The sequence below is a fragment of the Martes martes genome, assembly GCF_963455335.1.
Source record: "Martes martes genome assembly, chromosome: 12".
NCBI classification, from domain to species: domain Eukaryota; kingdom Metazoa; phylum Chordata; class Mammalia; order Carnivora; family Mustelidae; genus Martes; species Martes martes.
In genome coordinates this window covers 46,426,634-46,445,075 of record NC_137900.1, presented here as the reverse complement: position 1 = coordinate 46,445,075, position 18,442 = coordinate 46,426,634, and the positions used below count along the sequence as shown (strand labels likewise).

The following is an 18,442-nucleotide window of genomic DNA, read 5'->3' as shown; positions in this document are numbered from 1 at the left end:
GTCACATAGCTAGAAAATAGTGGGGCCAATAGCAGCAGTTTGGTTAAAAAATTAAAGGGGACAGTCTACAGAAAAAGGTGAAAGGTTCTCACAGAGGCAGTGAAACACACTATTAGGAGAGCCAGGTTCCCAAACAGGTGACTTTCTCCCACTAGGAAAAGATAGCAGTCTCAACCAGTAAGTCCTACCCAAAAGCCCAGAGGTAGGGATTGGCTGTGCAGCTACTTAAGGTTGGCATATGTAGTTATGGGTTTCAGCTGATGATTGCACATGAATATGATGTTACTTAGTATTCTATATTTATTCTTTTTGCCTCCAGGTAAAGCATCCTTCCTCTAGTGTATGCAATTCGGATATCCCTGGTCATAATATCTGGTGTCCTTTTAATTTCTATCAATCTCTCATTCTTTCTCTTTATCCTTCTCCAGCCTGCCCCCTCCTTCTTGCCAACCCCCTCTCCCCCAGTGGCTGAAATTAAGCAAAAACAGTTAGGGTTAGATAAACTCCTCTTTTCTATTGCACAAATTGGGCCCAAACAGAGAGAACAGAATTCGAGTACTATTAGGAAGCCTATTAAGGTTAATGATAGATGCTGAATTGAAGGTAGACAAACTCCATTCTATGGATAAGAAATTTAATGAATCAAAGGGAGGTAGATCTCTGTGAATCTACATAAAATACCCAGTTACTGGGCATTAACTTAGTCATTCACTAACAACCTGGAGGCATAAAGAGTCATAATACTGGAATGGAAAAAAACTTGAGAAATTACTTAGTCCATTGCCAATTTGGGCAAGGTTGACCTTTGACTAATACTAGACAATTGTGTAACTACTCAGAAAAGTTATTTTCTTGGCTTGCAGAAGTGTAGGGAAAATCACTACTTCTATGTCCTGATAGGAAGAAAGTCTTAGGCACCAGCCTATGTTACAGATTGGATCAATTCCTAGAAACTTGAGTGAGGAATCAAAACATATATGAATTTCTTTATCAGAAAATCTCTTCTTTTCTTTATTGCCCCAATCTCTAAATTCCAGAAGGCTGAATCATTTCACTATCATCCCCTTCAAAAGAGCAGCACTTTTAACATTGGATATACATTAAAATTATTTGGAGAGCTTCTTAAAAATTTATTGAGATTAGGGCTCACCTGTGGAGATTTGAATTTAATCGGTTTTCAGTGGGGCCCTGTTTTTTTTGTTTTGTTTTGTTTTTTGTTTTTTAAAGATATCTAGGTGATTCTCAAGTACAGTTGGGATAAGACCATTGCTACATATGTATTACCTAATTACAGAAGTGGGTGAAATTCTCTTCTGAAAATATTTTGCAACTATAATCAGTAGAAACTCAAGTAGGAACTTAATAATTTGGTAAATCCTCCAAAGAAGATGTTTGACCTTTTGGCCTTTTATCCTTAATTATAATTGCCTATCCATGGTACATGTTCAGTAAGTATTTATTAACTGAATAACTGAAAATTGAGGAGATTCACTCTTAGAAGGTTATATGTTTTCAAGAATTTACCCATTTCTTCTAGGTTATCCAATTTGTTGGTATGTAATTGTTCGTAATAGTCCCTTACAGTCCTTTTAATTTCTGAGTCATCCATTGTAATGCCTTCTCTTTCATTTCTGATTTTATTTGCATCTTCTCTTTTTCCTTTAGTCTAGCTAAAAGTTTGTTGATTTTGTTTAGTTATCTCTTCAAAAAAACAAAAAAACAAAAACAAAAACCCTACTCTTAGTTTAGTTGAATTTTTTCTATGGTTTTTCTCAGTGCTATCTGATTCATTTCTGATCTCATCTTTATTATTTCCTTTTTTTTTCCTGATAACTGTGGACTTAGTCTGTTTGTTTTCTAGTTCAGACTAATAATTAATAAGAAGATTGAATCAATAATCAAATACCTCCCAACAAAGAAAACCAGAATCTAACGGTTTCACTAATGAATTCTACTAAATATTAAAAAAAAAAATACCAATTCTTCCTAAACTCTTCTAAAACGTAGAAGAAGAGGGAACACTTCCAAACTAATCTTATGAGGCCAGTATTACTCTCATGCCAAAGCCAGACAAATACACTGCAAATAAAGAAAACTATAGGCCAATATCCCTAATGAACATGGTAGCAAAAATCATCAATACAATTCTAGCCAATGTAATTCAATAGCACATTACAAGGATGACCACGCAGGACTTATCTGTGGGATGCAAGGGTGGTACAATATATATGTATCAATCAAATTCATACACCACATTAATAGAATGAAAGATAGAACCCACAAGGTCATTTCAGCAGATGCTGGAAAAAGAGTTGACAAAATTCGATATCTGTTCATAATAATAAAAAAAAAGCCTTTAAAAATAGGTGTAAAAGGAACTTAGCTCAAAACAATGAAGGTCATATTTGAACAACCTACAGCTAACATCATAATCAATGAGGCTGAAAACTTTTCCTCTATGATCCAATATAAACAAGAATGCCCGTTCTTACTACTTCTATTTAACAAAGTACAAAAGTCCTAGTTGAAGTAACTGAACATGAAATTAGAGGCATCTAAATGGAAAAGAGGAAACGAAATGATCTTTGCAGATGGCATGATCATATACGTAGAAAAATTTAAAGATTCCAACAACAAAAAACTATTATAACTAATAAACAAAGTCAATAAAGTTTCAGGATACAAAATCAACATAGAAATTAGTGGCATTTCTAGGGGCGCCTGGGTGGCTCAGTGGGTTAAGTCGCTGCCTTCGGCTCAGGTCATGATCTCAGGGTCCTGGGATCGAGTCCTGCATCGGGATCTCTGCTCAGTGGGGAGCCTGCTTCCCTCTCTCTCTCTCTGCCTGCCTCTCTGCCTACTTGTGATCTCTCTCTGTCAAATAAATAAATAAAATCTTAAAAAAAAAAAAGAAATTAGTGGCATTTCTACACATTAATAACAAATGACCTGAGGAGGAAATTAAGACAATCCCATTTATAACTGCATCAAAAAGAATAAAATGCTTAGGAGTAACTTAACCAGTTAGGTGAAAGACATACCCTGTGAACTAAAAAACAATTGTGAAAGAAATTAAAGACATACATAAATGGAAAGATAACCCATGCTCATAGACTGGAAGAATGTCTATATTGTTAAAATGTACTTAATACCCAAAGTGATCAATGCATTCAATACACCCCCTTTCAAAATTTCAATGACATTCTTCACAGAAATAGAGAAACAAACCTAAAATTGAGGTGGAACTTCAAAAGACCCCAAATAGCCAAAGAAATACTGAGAAAGAAGAACAAAGCCAGAGGCATCACACGTCCTGATTTCAAACTATATTGCAAAGCTATAGTAATCAAAGCAGTATGCAAGTCATAAAAACAGACATGTGGCCCAAAGGAGCAAAACAAAGAGCTCTTAGGCATGCTCACACATATTTGGTCAACCAATCTTTGACAAGGGTGCCAAGAACTCACAATGGGGGAAAAGACAGTCTCTTCAATAAATGATGTTAGAAAAAACTAGATATCCATATGCACAAGAATGAAATTGGACCCTTATTCCCACAGTGAATGCAAAAATCAACTCAAAATGGATGAAAGACTTAAGTATGTAAGACCTGGAGCTGTAAAATTGCTAGAAGAAAACAGGGAAAAAGCTTCTTGACATTGGTGTTAGCAATAATTTTTGTCATGACACCAAAACCACATGGAGCAAAACCAAAAATAGATAAGTGGGACTCGGTGAAACTAAAAAGTTTCTGTACAGCAAAGGAAACAATCAACAAAGTTAATAGGCAATCTACATAATGAGAGAAAATATTTGCAAACCATGTACCTGATAAAGAGTTATTATCCAAAATACATGAGAAACTCCTACAATCAATTGTAAAAAATCAAATAATCCAACTAAAAAATGGGCAAAGAACCTAAATAGGTATTTCTCAAAGGAAGATATACAAATGGCCATCAGGCACGTGAAAAGGTGCTCAACATCATTAATTATCAGGGAAATTCAAATCAAAACAACGATGAGGTATCAGCTCATACCCATAGAATGACTATAACCAAAAGGACAAAAGTAACAAGTATTTGTGAGATGTAAAGAAAAGGGAACCTTTCTATGCTGTTGGTAGGAAGCAAATTGGTAAATTGGCAAAACTATTATGGAAGATTACGGAAGTTCCTCAGCAAATTAAAAATACAACTACTATATGATCCAACAATTGCACTTCTAAATATATATATCTAAAGGAAATGAAATCTGGGTCTTGAAAAGATATCTATACCCATTTTCACTACAGGATTATTCATAATAGCCAAGACATAGGAACAATCTAAATGTCCATTGACAGAGAAATGGGTGAAGAGAATGTGGTATATACACACAACGGAATATTCTAATTTAGTCTTAACAAAGAAGGAAGTCCTGCCATTTGTAACAACATGGAAGAATCTGGAGGATATTCTCCTAAGTGAAATAAGCCAGACACAGAAAAGACAAGCATTGCATGATCTCACTTAAAAATGGAATCTGAAATAGTGAAACTCATAAAAACAGAAAGTAAGTATAATTTTACCAGGAGCAGAGGAGAGGGAGAAATGAGGAGATGTTGGTCAAAGGGTACAAAGTTTCTGTTATGCAAGATGAATGAGTTTGGGAGATTTCATGTATAGCATGGAGGTAACAGTTAAAAATACTGTATTATTTACTTGAAAATTGAAAGAGGATACCTTTTAAATCTTCTCAACATATATATACACATACAGTAACTATGTAGGTGTGATGCATAAATTATTTAGCTTCATTGTAGTGATCTTTTCACAATGTATGAATATACTGAAACATTAAGTTGTACTCCTTAAATATATGTTCTTTTTACATGTCAAAGATATCTCAATAAAGTAGTTAAAAAAAAAAAGAAAATTGAAGAGAAATAAAGACTTCAAATGGGCTACTGAACTAGCCAAATAAAGAATTTTTTAAAAATAAACAGAAAAAAGACAACCAAGAGTTACAAATTCCCAATATGGCTAGTAGGGGTTATGGACACCAAACAGATTTCCAACCATTTTTAATTTTAACAAACAAGTTTATGGGATAAAATAGGCCATAAATTGGTTCTAAACATTCAATATTCTTCTCCTGAAAGGAGATCAGACCTTGGGGAGGGGGGTGTGGCACGGGGGGGCAGGGAGAGAACAACCCTCTAAGATATATGATCTGGACAATTAAAGAACTATTAGAAGTACTGGTTATATATTTAGATTAGGCTTTAACCCTGAAAATAAAAGGAAGGCAACCACAAACCCTTAAATATCCTAAAATGTGAAATCTTCCCTAACACAATGAAAAGAACATCTCACATAAATGACAGAGAAGTCAGACCCATTCTGAACTAGCATATCTTTCTTTTAAACAAAAACTCAAGCATTTCCAATGAAAACAAGGCTGATAACATATAACACTAGATGAAGAATAACAGATAAATCTTGCTTTGGGGCTCATTTTAGCTGAAGGTTCTAAAACCTCTTAAAACAAGTCCTGTGTATCTTAACTGGATATTATGCTAGAGATGGGATGACTTTAAAAGAAAAAAATATTTGTTTAAGAAGCCAAATCTTAATGTTAAAATTTTTCTTTTGGTATTTATTATTATATGGTGTAGAAATTACTTGCTAACTAGAGCTTATATTACTGTAAGTATCAATATTTTTATGGGAGAAAAATTACGTTTGCAATTAAAAAATCAGAGGAGTTAGCTTACTTTCCCTTAGTACAATTATTATGAAATGACAAGTTTGAATGACCTTCCCCATTAGTGTGAGATAAGACTCCTTGAGGATGTTTATTTTAATTTTTCTGTATTTATATTGACAACATTCTGGCAGCCACATCCCTTCGGAATAATATCATAATCTTCTTTTTTTTAGGCACTTCCACAGCGTGATGATTTTATTTCTTGTTCATCTAGTAATTTTATTCAGCTCCAAAAATTCTATTCAACTCAAAAATTCAGTACAAAATTTATTAACTTGAAAAAAATGCTTTCATCCTTTATAAGCAAGCAATTTTTTGCTATTTGGGTATATATAAATCTGACAAGACCTTCATTTAATCAGTTGGGATTTAACAAAATATTCTACTCTTAGTGTATTAATCTATTAATCTATACTATATATTAGTCTGGAGATTAATTTGGCATTTCAGAAAGCAAAAAATGTCATAAAAGACCGTTAAGTCTTCTTCGGGCACCAATATAAAGGTTGACACCGCACTTAAGAGCATCCAGCTATTTGACTCATTGCCATTTCAAATGAACTGCTGTTTACCCCTTGACCTTGGTCTTGGCACAGACCTAATACAGTGGTACATATGACGTTACGCACAGTATTCTTAAGTGCCTTATGCATCTGGAACTTCTTACGGGAAAACTTAAATTAACTGGCCGAAGACAAAGCTAGAGCTCTCAGAGACAGATCCTTAGTATCAAATTTAAAACTATATGCTTAAGTAATTTAGACTAAAGAAGGATAATTTCCACTAAACAAGACACACTACTAGATCAGTCAGAAAAATGCATATGTTAAAAATATTATTTTGGAGTATTCAGTGGGAGAAAGTGAAGAATCTGGGAGAAGCAACAGCTTCTCATGGTAGCTGGTACACTTTTAATTCACTTAAAATAATTATCATTAAGTACAAGTAGGTAGAGTTTATTTTCTAATTAAAAAAAAAAAAGCAGACATTATGATGCAAAAACGAAAGACGACTTAGTGAGGCAAGATTAGCAATAGTCCTGTATCAATTGGCTGTTGTATATAAGTGATGAATCACTAAATTCTATTCCTGAAACCACTATTACACTACATGTTAACTATCTAGAATTTAAATAAAAATTTGGAGAGAAAAAAATAGTGGCATTATCAGAGCTACTCAATGAAATTTAACATAATCTTATAGAAATTAGTAAAGGTTGTAGAAAAAAGTTTATATGGTGCCTTCCTTTATTGCTCAAACCAGGGTTGCAATAAAGGCAATTATCAACACTCCAATATCAGAAATTGGGAAAAATAAGCACTGCTTACTTTCTGTGAGCCTTTGTTGGGGTAGAAGTCAAAGAAAAGATTCTGCTCAGTATTTCGCTAGGTCTGGGCTTTTTCTCTAGCATCAAGCACTGCCAGTGAGAAGGAAGGATTTTATATTTAATACTTGTCCATATTGTCATTCTGCTTTCCCTCCACTGATTTTTATTTTCCTCAACCCTTCACAAGATCACTCGGAGATGTTCTCAAACTCAGAAAGTTAAGAAACCCTCTTCACAAGCTCCCCATCCATCACAGAACATAATTAACTCCAGAAGTTGAATAGTTGTCCTTTATTCCATAGAAGCTGAGTATTTTAACTGCTTTTACAGTTCTATCATATTTGGAATAGAATAATTATTAGATGATAGACTTAAAAATATCAGAGCTAAAAGTGACCTGTGAGCACATATCACCACGCCTGGAAAATTGGTCAAGCAAATTAATTCAGCAGGTGGATAGGATTTCTTTAGGTTGAATTTGAATGCTTACCAGTAGACTACAATACATATTCTGCTGGGCCCTGAAGGACATGTACATTGATAACCTCTGATCTTTCTCAAGAGTATAAGGTGATCAAATGAAATTTGGATGTCTAAATGTGGAGTAGAAAGGAGAGAAAATCCATTAAGTTGATTAGCTATTCAAAATGAATAAAAAGGCCACAGGACCATCCAGGGGCTGGTGGTGTGCCCTCCCCCCCAATGTTTTAGCTTCCTATGAGTTTACTTACTGTATTAATTTCTTACTGTATTTTTCTTTCTTTCTTTCTTTTTTTGTTCCTTATCGATCATGAATTTACTGTTGTATCTAAGAAACCTGTGGCCAACTTAAGGCCACAACATATTCTGCCTCTTTTTCTTCTGCAAGGTTTTGCATTTAGAGACATTACATAATTCCAGTTAATCCTTACATAAGGTGTGAGGCTTGTGTCTTTTTAAGGACTTTAAATCTTCTTTTTTTTAAATTAACATATAATGTATTACTAGTTTTCGGGGTACAGGTCTGTGAATCATCAGTCTTACACAATTCATAGCACTCACCATAGCACATACCGTCCCCAATGTCTATCACCCAGCCACCCGATGTATTTTTTTTTCAATAGTGTCAAGTCAAATAGGGACATACAGCCTATATGTTTATATTTTTAGAATTTACATTTTATTTTACTTTTCCAATTCATTGTGAGTAGATGACAGCTGATATCCTTTATAGTATCTTAATAAAATGCTAACATTTGGGGTCTTAGTTACATGATTTTTTAAGGGTAGTTGTGAATTTCACATAACATCAATACTTGATACTTTGTCAAATGATAGAGCTCTATCTGTGATTGTAATTTATCCCTTAAGTTGCTTGTCCATCTCTCACTCAGTACAAGATTCTCACACTGTAGCACTGACATCAGTGAACCAGTATGAAAACTCCCATACACTCCTTCCCAGCCTTTGTGAGACACATGCTTTGGCTCACTCCCATAGGCATGGTAATCTGAGAAAACTGCATAATAGGAACATTTAAAATTTGTACACTTTGGCTTTACTGATGGATGTGTTATAAGTTATAGCTCACAGTGCTCTCACTGTGTAGCATCATGCCATGCAGATGGAGGAAGTTTTTGATATTTAAGATCAAGATAAGAGGTGAATCATAAAAATGAAAGGTCTGTTTTTCCTAATCAGTGCAGGGATCTGGTTTAATATGAAACTGGACTCCGAAGATGACAAACAAATATGTTAGTGGAGGCAATCCAACAGCTCCATCTTCAGACTAGACCCAAACCCGGGCGTGGCTAAATACCAGAACTGATCTGGTTTCTTGCAGGATATACCCTTTGCGGGGTTTCCCAGGGTACATCATTTCCACCCGGATCTGCCTGCAACCAAAATGGCCTCCAGTTATAGTGCATTTAGCGAAGGAACACCTATCTCTCAGACCATGTGCAAGCCTGGGGAACAGAGAAAGGAATGAGACTTGGATTTTGACTCCAAGAAAGTCTTACTCATTAGAGTAAGTTGACATTTTTCTGAACCTACGTCTTACTACTTTCTGCTATTTATGAAAAGTCTACAAGAATCAGCGGATATATGTGTTTTTCCTTCTTCTGTTTCATGTTTTATAATATATAGTTATTTCCATCAAAACTTTTAACTTGTCACATGTAACCCTTTTCAGTGTCAATAAAAATCTTTCATTAAAAAATATTACTATTGTACTTTGGATTTTATAGTTTGGAGAAAAATCTAGTCATAGACCACACAGCTCCAGATACACTTCTGAATTATTATTCCAAGTAGATTTTCATTCTAAAGTCTCTAGGCCTTTACTTTCAGCTTAGAACCCATTAGCCACTCTCCACCTTCCCCATCGCCCTCACGCCCATGCCCAATTCCCACAGCAGTTTCTGTTCACCCAAATCTCTTTATGTGCAAACTTCATCATTCATTGAACTGAATAACCTTAGGGAACTTCCAGCCATTGCGACATCAAAAACACCAAACCAACATATCACTCATTTGTGAAGTGTTTGATGGAACTGGAATCCACCAGAAACTGAATGTGTTGTCAATGTTAATATTATTGCTAGTCTTGCCACTGTAATTAAGCTGATTCAACAAGTCCAAGATATTATGGAGCTTAACATACTAGGTCTATTTCCAACCACAAATTCCCGTTCCAGTTTTAACACGAAAACAGACAAAATCTGCTTGGTAAATGAGAAAATATTACTTGTCACCTCAAAGTATATAAGTAACCTAGCTATAGACACATAAATTTAATTTTTGGTACCTTCCTTTCATCTGGATTTGTGCGGCACCAAAAGTTCTGCATATACCCAATCACAAAAGTATGCATTGAACCTGCTACCACTGGGCCTTACAAACTCCCCACCCTCTGGGGTGTAGGACTTACTTGCTGCTGAGGCAGCGTCTCAGCGAGTAGGAGGCCCCTCCACCACAGGTGCGTGAGCACTCACTCCATGGGCCCCAAGCATCCCACAGGCCATCCCGGTCCTCCTCAGAGCGTGCCGTCCTGGAGCTCTGTGAGAAAAAAAAGGGGTGGTCAGTATCATGTCCCCACTGAACCCTAAAACACGCGTCCTGAAGGGAGGGTGTTATGGATGTAGGTCTATGGTAGCCTTGGTGGAGATGAAAACATGAATCAGAATCTTTCCAATCTAATAATGTGTATATGTTTGGGGGAGAGGAAGATAAACTGAAGTCACATTTTGCACTGAAGTCATGATTTTTGGGTACCTGGGTGGCTCGGTTGGTTAAGCCCTGCCTTTGGCTCAGGTCCTGACCCCAGGATCCTGGGATCGAGCCCAACATTGGGCTCCCTGCTTAGCAGGGAGTCTGCTTTTCCCTCTCTTTCTCCCTCTATCCCTCCCCCTGCTTGTGCTCTCTCGCTCTCTCTCTCTCTCTCTCTAAAATAAATAAATCAAATCTTTGAAAAAAAAAGAAAAAGAAAAAGAAAAAAAAAAAAGAAGTCACAATTTTGTCCTGGGCTCAGAAGTCTTCTGGCCTACTACCTCTCTGTGAAAACAGAGAAACTGTTGTCAGAGATGTTTCTGCTCTAAGAAACTTGAAATGTGCTTATCAGCATGACCTTTCAAAATTTAACATTTCACACAATTGACTTTTTTTTTTAAATGAAGGAACATCATTTCCAGATTTCAGACTTGTTAATTAGAATAACTGTATGAAGTAACCTCAGTAATGCAGGATGGTCTCTTGACAGACAGATTTGCTTGTTACTGACAGGCTTCTAGTGAAATCTGCACTGATTATATAAAAAATTGTTATGTCCTGGTCTCTGTGTTGAGCCTTACTTTTCTCCTAAGAGTCAAAGATAAAATTTATGCCATAGTTAATAGAATAGGCTCTGGAGTTAGAAACTGCCTGGGTTGGATATGGATTCTGTTTTTACTATGTGTCCTTGAACAATTAAACTGACACCTACCTATGCTATAATTTTCCTTTCCATAAAATGGGCATAATATTATAACCTCTATGTGCACGCACACAGACATATTATATAAGAAGATTAGTTAAATGCACCTAGCCTAGGACTAGTTTCAGAGTAAAGCACTAATAAATATTGCCCATAATTATTATAAATTGAGAATGTCATATAGGTGCGTACAAGGTTGTATAAGTCAGCTTAAGCTGCCATCACAAAATATGAGACTGGGTGGCTTAAACAATAAAAACGTATTTTCGGGGTGCCTGGGTGGCTCAGTGGGTTAAAGCCTCTGCCTTTGGCTCAGGTCATGATCCCAGGATCCTGGGATCAAGCCCCGCATCGGGCTCTCTGCTCAGCAGGGAGCCTGCTTCCTCTCTCTCTGCCTGCTTCTCTGCCTACTTGTGATCTCTGTCTGTCAAATAAATAAATAAATAATCTTAAAAAAACAAAACAAAACATTTTCTCATAGTTCTGGAAGCTAAAAGTCAGAACAGGGTGGCGGCATGGGTGCCTCCTGGTGAGAACTTTCCCCTTAGGTTGCAGAAGGCAACCTTCTCACTGTGCACTCACATGGCCTCTGCTTTGTATGAGAGAGAGAAAGAAAGAGAGAGGAGAAAGAGCAAGCTCTGTGGTGTCCATTCTTCTAAGGACACTAATCCCATCCCCACTTTCATGGCCTCGTCTAAACTCATTACCTCCCAAAGGCCTCATCTCCATATACCACCACATGGGGCCTTAGGACTGCAAGATATGAATTACGGTGGGGGCCATGACTGAATCCATAGCAACGGTTCCACAAATAGCTAATGTAAACTGGGGTCAAATTATTTGACCGAGTAAATTAAAGATGATATCCACACATTAAAGACGGTATCTTCTCCTATCAATCAAGAACATACTTATGGAAAACAGAACAATTTCAAAACTATTTAAATTGGGGAAAAAACAAACCTTAAGGAAAATATACATGTTAGACAAATGACCATTTCATCTTCAGGTTTCCCTCTGAAGAGAGAGCACAGGTGGCATGCAATACTGTGGAATGATGGGACATGGAGGTGACAGGAGGTTCACTTCTTATGAAGCATTGGGGGAACCTGAGATAATGTAAGTAAAGTGACCAGCACATAGTAGGTCTACAAGTGGGAACTCTTCTTGTTATTGATGTTATGGTTACTTTTATTTTTTTAATCCCCTTCTCATGGCCTACCTAGGTCTAGTCAAGGGGTTATCATCCAAACAAGAGGGACTCCTGAAAAATAAAAGAACATCCTCTAGCTTCTCAGGAAATGGTTTATTTTGCAGTGATGGGCTTCTTTATAGATCAGAGCTGTGGGGCTCTGTTGTCAAACTGATGACTCCTTGGACCTTTTAAAACCTGGATGAGTGACGTCAGAAACCTCACCTCAGAGTGTTGTATCAAGGCTTATCTAACTAATGCAAGCTTTATTTAGATTCATGAATCATTTGCAAAGGGCTAGCCCAGGCTAGCATACTGGTTAGGAACAGGTGAAGGACCTACTCAGCCTGGAGCAGAATCCGGTCTCCAGAGTTTCTCTGCTGTGATCTCTTAACGCTTCTGTTTCTGATCAGAAAATAAGGATCATAAAGACTAGGACTGTGAGAATTAAAACAAGTTAACACATTAAAAAAATCACATAAGGTTGAAAACAACCCGAGTGCCCATCAGTGGATGACGGGATAACTCAGAGGTGACAGATAACACAACAGAATAATACTCCACCTTAAAATCCACTTGCAATGTGGATGAACCTTGAAGACATCATGATAAGAGAAATAAGCCAGACATGAAAGGACAAAAAGGACAAAAATTCTATGAGGCACCCCGAGTAGTCAGATCCACAGAGACAGAAAGTAGAGTGGTGGTCGCCGTGGAAGGGTCATGGGAAGAATGGGCAATTCTCTTTTAATGAGTCCATGGTTACCATTTGGGAAAATGGAGAGAAAACTGGAGATGGACGGTGGTGATGGTTGTATAGCACTGTGAACATCCTTATTGTCACTGAACAGTAGACCTAAACATGACTAAAATGGTCAATTTTATCACAAAAAAATATATACATACATATACATATAGAAGTTAATAGGGCTTAGCGGGGAGGAGTCAAGATGGCAGACAAGTAGCAGGCTGAGACGACATCGGGTAGCAGGAGATCAGCTAGATAGCATATCTAACCATTGTGAACACCTACAAATCCAACGGGAAATCGAAGAGAAGAAGAGCAACACTTCTAGAAACAGAAAATTGATCACTTTCTGAAAGGTAGGACCTGCGGAGAAATGAATCCAAAGCAACGGGAAGACAGACCGTGAGGGGAGGGGCCGGCTCCCGGCAAGCAGCGGAGCAACAGAGCACAAAATCAGGACTTTTAAAAGTCTGCTCCACAGAGGGACATCGCTCCAGAGGCTAAACCGGGGGGAAGCCCATGCGGGGTTAGCGTAACCCCAGGTCCCCGGGGTCACAGAAGGACCGCGGGTGTCTGAGTGTCACAGAGCTCGCAGGTATTAGAGCGGGGAAGCCGGCTACAGCGACAAAGCCGAGGAGTGAGCTCTCAGCCCGGGGTTACCTTGTGCCGGTTGCAGGCTGGGTGGGCTCGGAGCACGGCCGGAGGCCACGGAGACGGAAGCGACCAGGCGCTTTTCTCCAAGTGCCAGCAATTGACTGCTTTCCTCCAGGTGCGACCGCAGGTCAGGGAGGCGGGGCGGTTGGGCGCTTTTCTCTAAGGGTGCACTGAGGAGCAAGACCCCAAGCTCTTGGCTCCTCTGGGCCGGAGAATGGGAGGCCGCCATCTTCATTCCTTCCTCCCGAACTCTACAGAAAGTGCTCAGGGAACAAAAGCTCCCGAAAGCAAACCCGAGCGGATTACTTAGCCCAGCCCCTGGCGAGGGCGGTGCAATTCTGCCTGGGGCAAAGACACTTGAGAATCACTACAACAGGCCCCTCCCCCAGAAGATCAACAAGAAACCCAGCCAAGACCAACTTCACTCACCAAGAACAGCGGAATTCCAGAGGAGGAGAAAGCAAATCTTATCTGGACAAAATGACAAGGTGGAAAAACTCACCACAAAAAAAAAAAAAAAAAAGAACAAGAGGCAGTACCGAAGGCTGGGGACCTAATCAATACGGACATTGGTAATATGACAGATCTAGAGTTCAGAATGACGATTCTCAAGGTTCTAGCCAGGCTCGAAAAAGGCATAGAAGATATTAGAGAAACCCTCTCCGGAGAGATAAAAGCCCTTTCCAGAGAAATAAAAGAACTAAAATCTAACCAAGTTGAAATAAAAAAATCTATTAATGAGGTGCAATCAAAAATGGAAGCTCTCACTGCTAGGATAAATGAGGCAGAAGAAAGAATTAGTGACATAGAAGACCAAATGACAGAGAATAAAGAAGCTGAGCAAAAGAGAGACAAACAAATACTGGACCACGAGGAGAGAATTCGAGAGATAAGCGACACCATGAGATGACACAACATTGGAATAATTGGGATTCCAGAAGAAGAAGAAAGAGAGAGGGGAGCAGAAGTATATTGGAGACAATTATTGGAGAGAATTTCCCTAATATGGCAAAGGGAACAAACATCAAAATCCAGGAGGTGCTAAGAATGCCCCTCAAAATCAATAAAAATAGGTCCACACCTCATCACCTGATAGTAAAATTTACAAGTCTTAGAGACAAAGAGAAAATCCTGAAAGCAGCCCGGGAAAAGAAGTCTGTAACATACAAGGGTAAAAACATTAGATTGGCAGCGGACCTATCCACAGAGACCTGGCAGGCCAGAAAGAACTGGCATGATATATTCACGAGCACTAAACGAGAAAAACATGCAGCCAAGAATACTATATCCGGCTAGGCTATCATTGAAAATAGAAGGAGAGATAAAGAGCTTCCAGGACAAACAAAAGCTGAAAGAATTTGCAAACACCAAACCAGCTCTACAGGAAATATTGAGAGGAGTCCTCTAGGCAAAGAGAGACCCTAAAAGGAGTAGATCAGAAAGAAACAGAGACAATATACAGTAATAATCACCTTACAGGCAATACAATGGCACTAAATTCATATCTCTCAATAGTTACCCTGAATGTTAATGGGCTAAATGCCCCAATCAAAAGACACAGGGTATCAGAATGGATAAAAAAACAAAACCCATCAATATGTTGCCTACAAGAAACTCATTTTAGACCCGAAGATGCCTCCAGATTTAAAGTGAGGGGGTGGAAAACAATGTACCATGTTAATGGACATCAGAAGAAAGCTGGGGTGGCAATCCTTATATCAGATCAATTAGATTTTAAGCCAAAGACTATAATAAGAGATGAGGAAGGACACTATATCATACTCAAAGGGTCTGTCCAACAAGAAGACCGAACCATCTTAAATATCTATGCCCCTAACATGGGAGCAGCCAACTATATAAACCAATTAATAACAAAATCAAAGAAATACATCGACAGTAATACAATAATAGCAGGGGACTTTAACACTCCCCTCACTGAAATGGACAGATCATCTAAGCAAAAGATCAACAAGGAAATAAAGGCCTTAAATGACACACTGGACCAGATGGACATCACAGATATATTCAGAACATTCCATCCCAAAGCAACAGAATATACATTCTTCTCTAGTGCACATGGAACATTCTCCAGAATAGACCACATCCTGGGTCATATATCAGGTCTCAACCGGTATCAAAAGACTGGGATCATTGGTTGCATATTTACAGACCACAATGCTCTGAAGCTCGAACTCAATCACAAGAGGAAATTTGGAAAGAACGCAAATACATGGAGACTAAACAGCATCCTTCTAAAAAACGAATGGGTCAACCAGGAAATTAAAGAAGAATTGAAATAATTCATGGAAACAAATGATAATGAAAACACAACGGTTCAAAATCTGTGGGACACAACAAAGGCAGTCCTGAGAGGAAAATATATAGCAGTACAAGCCTTTCTCAAGAAACAAGAAAGGTCTCAAATACACAACCTAACCCTACACCTAAAGGAGCTGGAGAGAGAACAACAAAGAAAACCTAAACCCAGGAGGAGAAGAGAAATCATAAAGATCAGAGAAGAAATCAATGAAATAGAAACTAAAAAAACAATAGAACAAATCAGCAAAACTAGGAGCTGGTTCTTTGAAAGAACTAATAAGATTGACAACCCCCTGGCCAGACTTATCAAAAAGAAAAGAGAAAGGACGTGAATAAATAAAATCATGAATGAAAGAGGAGAGATCACAACCAACACCAAAGAAATACAAACAATTATAAGAACATACTATGAGCAACTCTATGCCAACAAATTCGACAATCTGGAAGAAATGGATACATTTCTAGAGACATATAAACTACCATGACTGAACCAGGAAGAAATAGAAAACCTGGACAGACCCATAACCAATAAGGAGATTGAAACAGTCATCAAAAATCTCCAAACAAACAAAAGTCCAGGACCAGACGGCTTCCCAGGGGAATTCTACCAAATATTTAAAGAAGAATTAATGCCTATTGTCCTGAAACTTCCAAAAAATAGAAATGGAAGGAAAACTTCCAAGCTCATTTTATGAGGCCAGCATCACCTTGATCCCAAAACCAGACAAGGAGCCCATCAAAAAAGAGCATTGCAGACCAATATCCTTGATGAACACAGATGCGAAAATTCTCACCAAAATACTGGCCAATAGGATTCAACAGTACATTAAAAGGATTATTCAACACGACCAAGTGGGATTTATTCCAGGGCTGCAAGGTTGGTTCAACTTCCACAAATCCATCAATGTGATACAATACATTAATAAAAGAAAGAATAAGAACCATCTGATACTCTCAATAGATGCTGAAAAAGCACTTGACAAAATGCAGCATCTCTTCCTGATTAAAACTCTTCAAAGTGTAGGGATAGAGGGCACATACCTCAGTATTATCAAAGCCATCTATGAAAAACCCACTGCAAATATCATTCTCAATGGAGAAAAACTGAAAGCTTTTCTGCTAAGGTCAGGAACACGGCAAGGATGTCCCTTATCACCACTGCTGTTCAACATAGTACTAGAAGTCCTAGCCTCCGCAATCAGACAACAAAAAGAAATTAAAGGCATCCAAATTGGCAAAGAAGAAGTCAAACTATCACTCTTTGCAGATTATATGATACTATATGTGGAAAACCCTAAAGGCTCCACTCCAAAACTGCTAGAACTTGTACAGGAATTCAGTAAAGTGTCAGGATATAAAGTCTATGCACAGAAATCAGTTGCATTTCTTTACACTAACAACAAGACAGAAGAAAGAGAAATTGAGGAGTCAGTCCCATTTACAATTGCACCCAAAACCATAAGATACCTAGGAATAAATTTAACCAAAGAGGCAAAGAATCTATACTCAGAAAACTATAAAGTACTCATGAAAGAAATTGAGGAAGACACAAAGAAATGGAAAAATGTTCCATGCTCCTGGATTGGAAGTACAAATATTGTGAAGATGTCTATTCTACCTAAAGCAATCTACGCATTTAATGCAATCCCTATCAAAATCCCATCCATTTTTTTCAAAGAAATAGAACAAATAATCCTAAAATTTATATGGAACCAGAAAAGACCTCGAATAGCCAAAGGAATATTGAAAAAGAAAGCCAAAGTCAGTGGCATCACAATTCCGGACTTCAAGCTCTATTACAAAGCTGTCATCATCAAGACAGTATAGTACTGGCACAAAAACAGACATATAGATCAATGGAACAGAATAGAGAGCCCAGAAATAGACCCTCAACTCTATGGTCAACTAATCTTCGACAAAGCAGGAAGGAATGTGCAATGGAAAAAAGACAGCCTCTTCAACAAATGGTGCTGGGAAAATTGGACAGCCACATGCAGAAAAATGAAATTGGACTATTTCCTTACACCACACACGAAAATAGACTCAAAATGGATGAAGGACCTCAATGTGAGAAAGGAATCCATCAAAATCCTTGAGGAGAATGTAGGCAGCAACCTCTTTGACCTCAACCACAGCAACTTCTTCCTAGGAACATCGCCAAAGGCAACAGAAGCAAGGGCAAAAATGAACTATTGGGATTTCATCAAGATCATAAGCTTTTGCACAGCAAAGGAAACAGTGAACAAAACCAAAAGACAACTGACAGAATGGGAGAAGATATTTGCAAACGACATATCAGATAAAGGGCTAGTATCCAAAATCTACGAAGAGCTTAGCAAACTCAACACCCAAAGAACAAATAATCCAATCAAGAAATGGGCAGAGGACATGAACAGACATTTCTGCAAAGACATCCAGATGGCCAACAGACACATGAAAAAATGTCCCACATCACTCGGCATCAGGGAAATACAAATCAAAACCACAATGAGATACCAC

At 37.9% G+C, this 18,442-nt stretch overlaps 1 protein-coding gene across 2 annotated transcripts in view; it reads right to left on the bottom strand.

The window, feature by feature from the left end:
- Positions 1-18,442, bottom strand: part of ADAMTSL1 (ADAMTS like 1) — a gene marked incomplete at its 3' end in the record, with an annotated part of 404,822 nt that overhangs the window by 355,557 nt on the left and 30,823 nt on the right. For both annotated transcript variants that reach the window (XM_080819725.1, XM_080819726.1), the window contains exon 2: positions 9,990-10,117. In XM_080819725.1, coding sequence (XP_080675851.1) covers positions 9,990-10,117 — 128 coding nt within the window. The remainder of the gene's footprint in view (positions 1-9,989; positions 10,118-18,442) is intronic.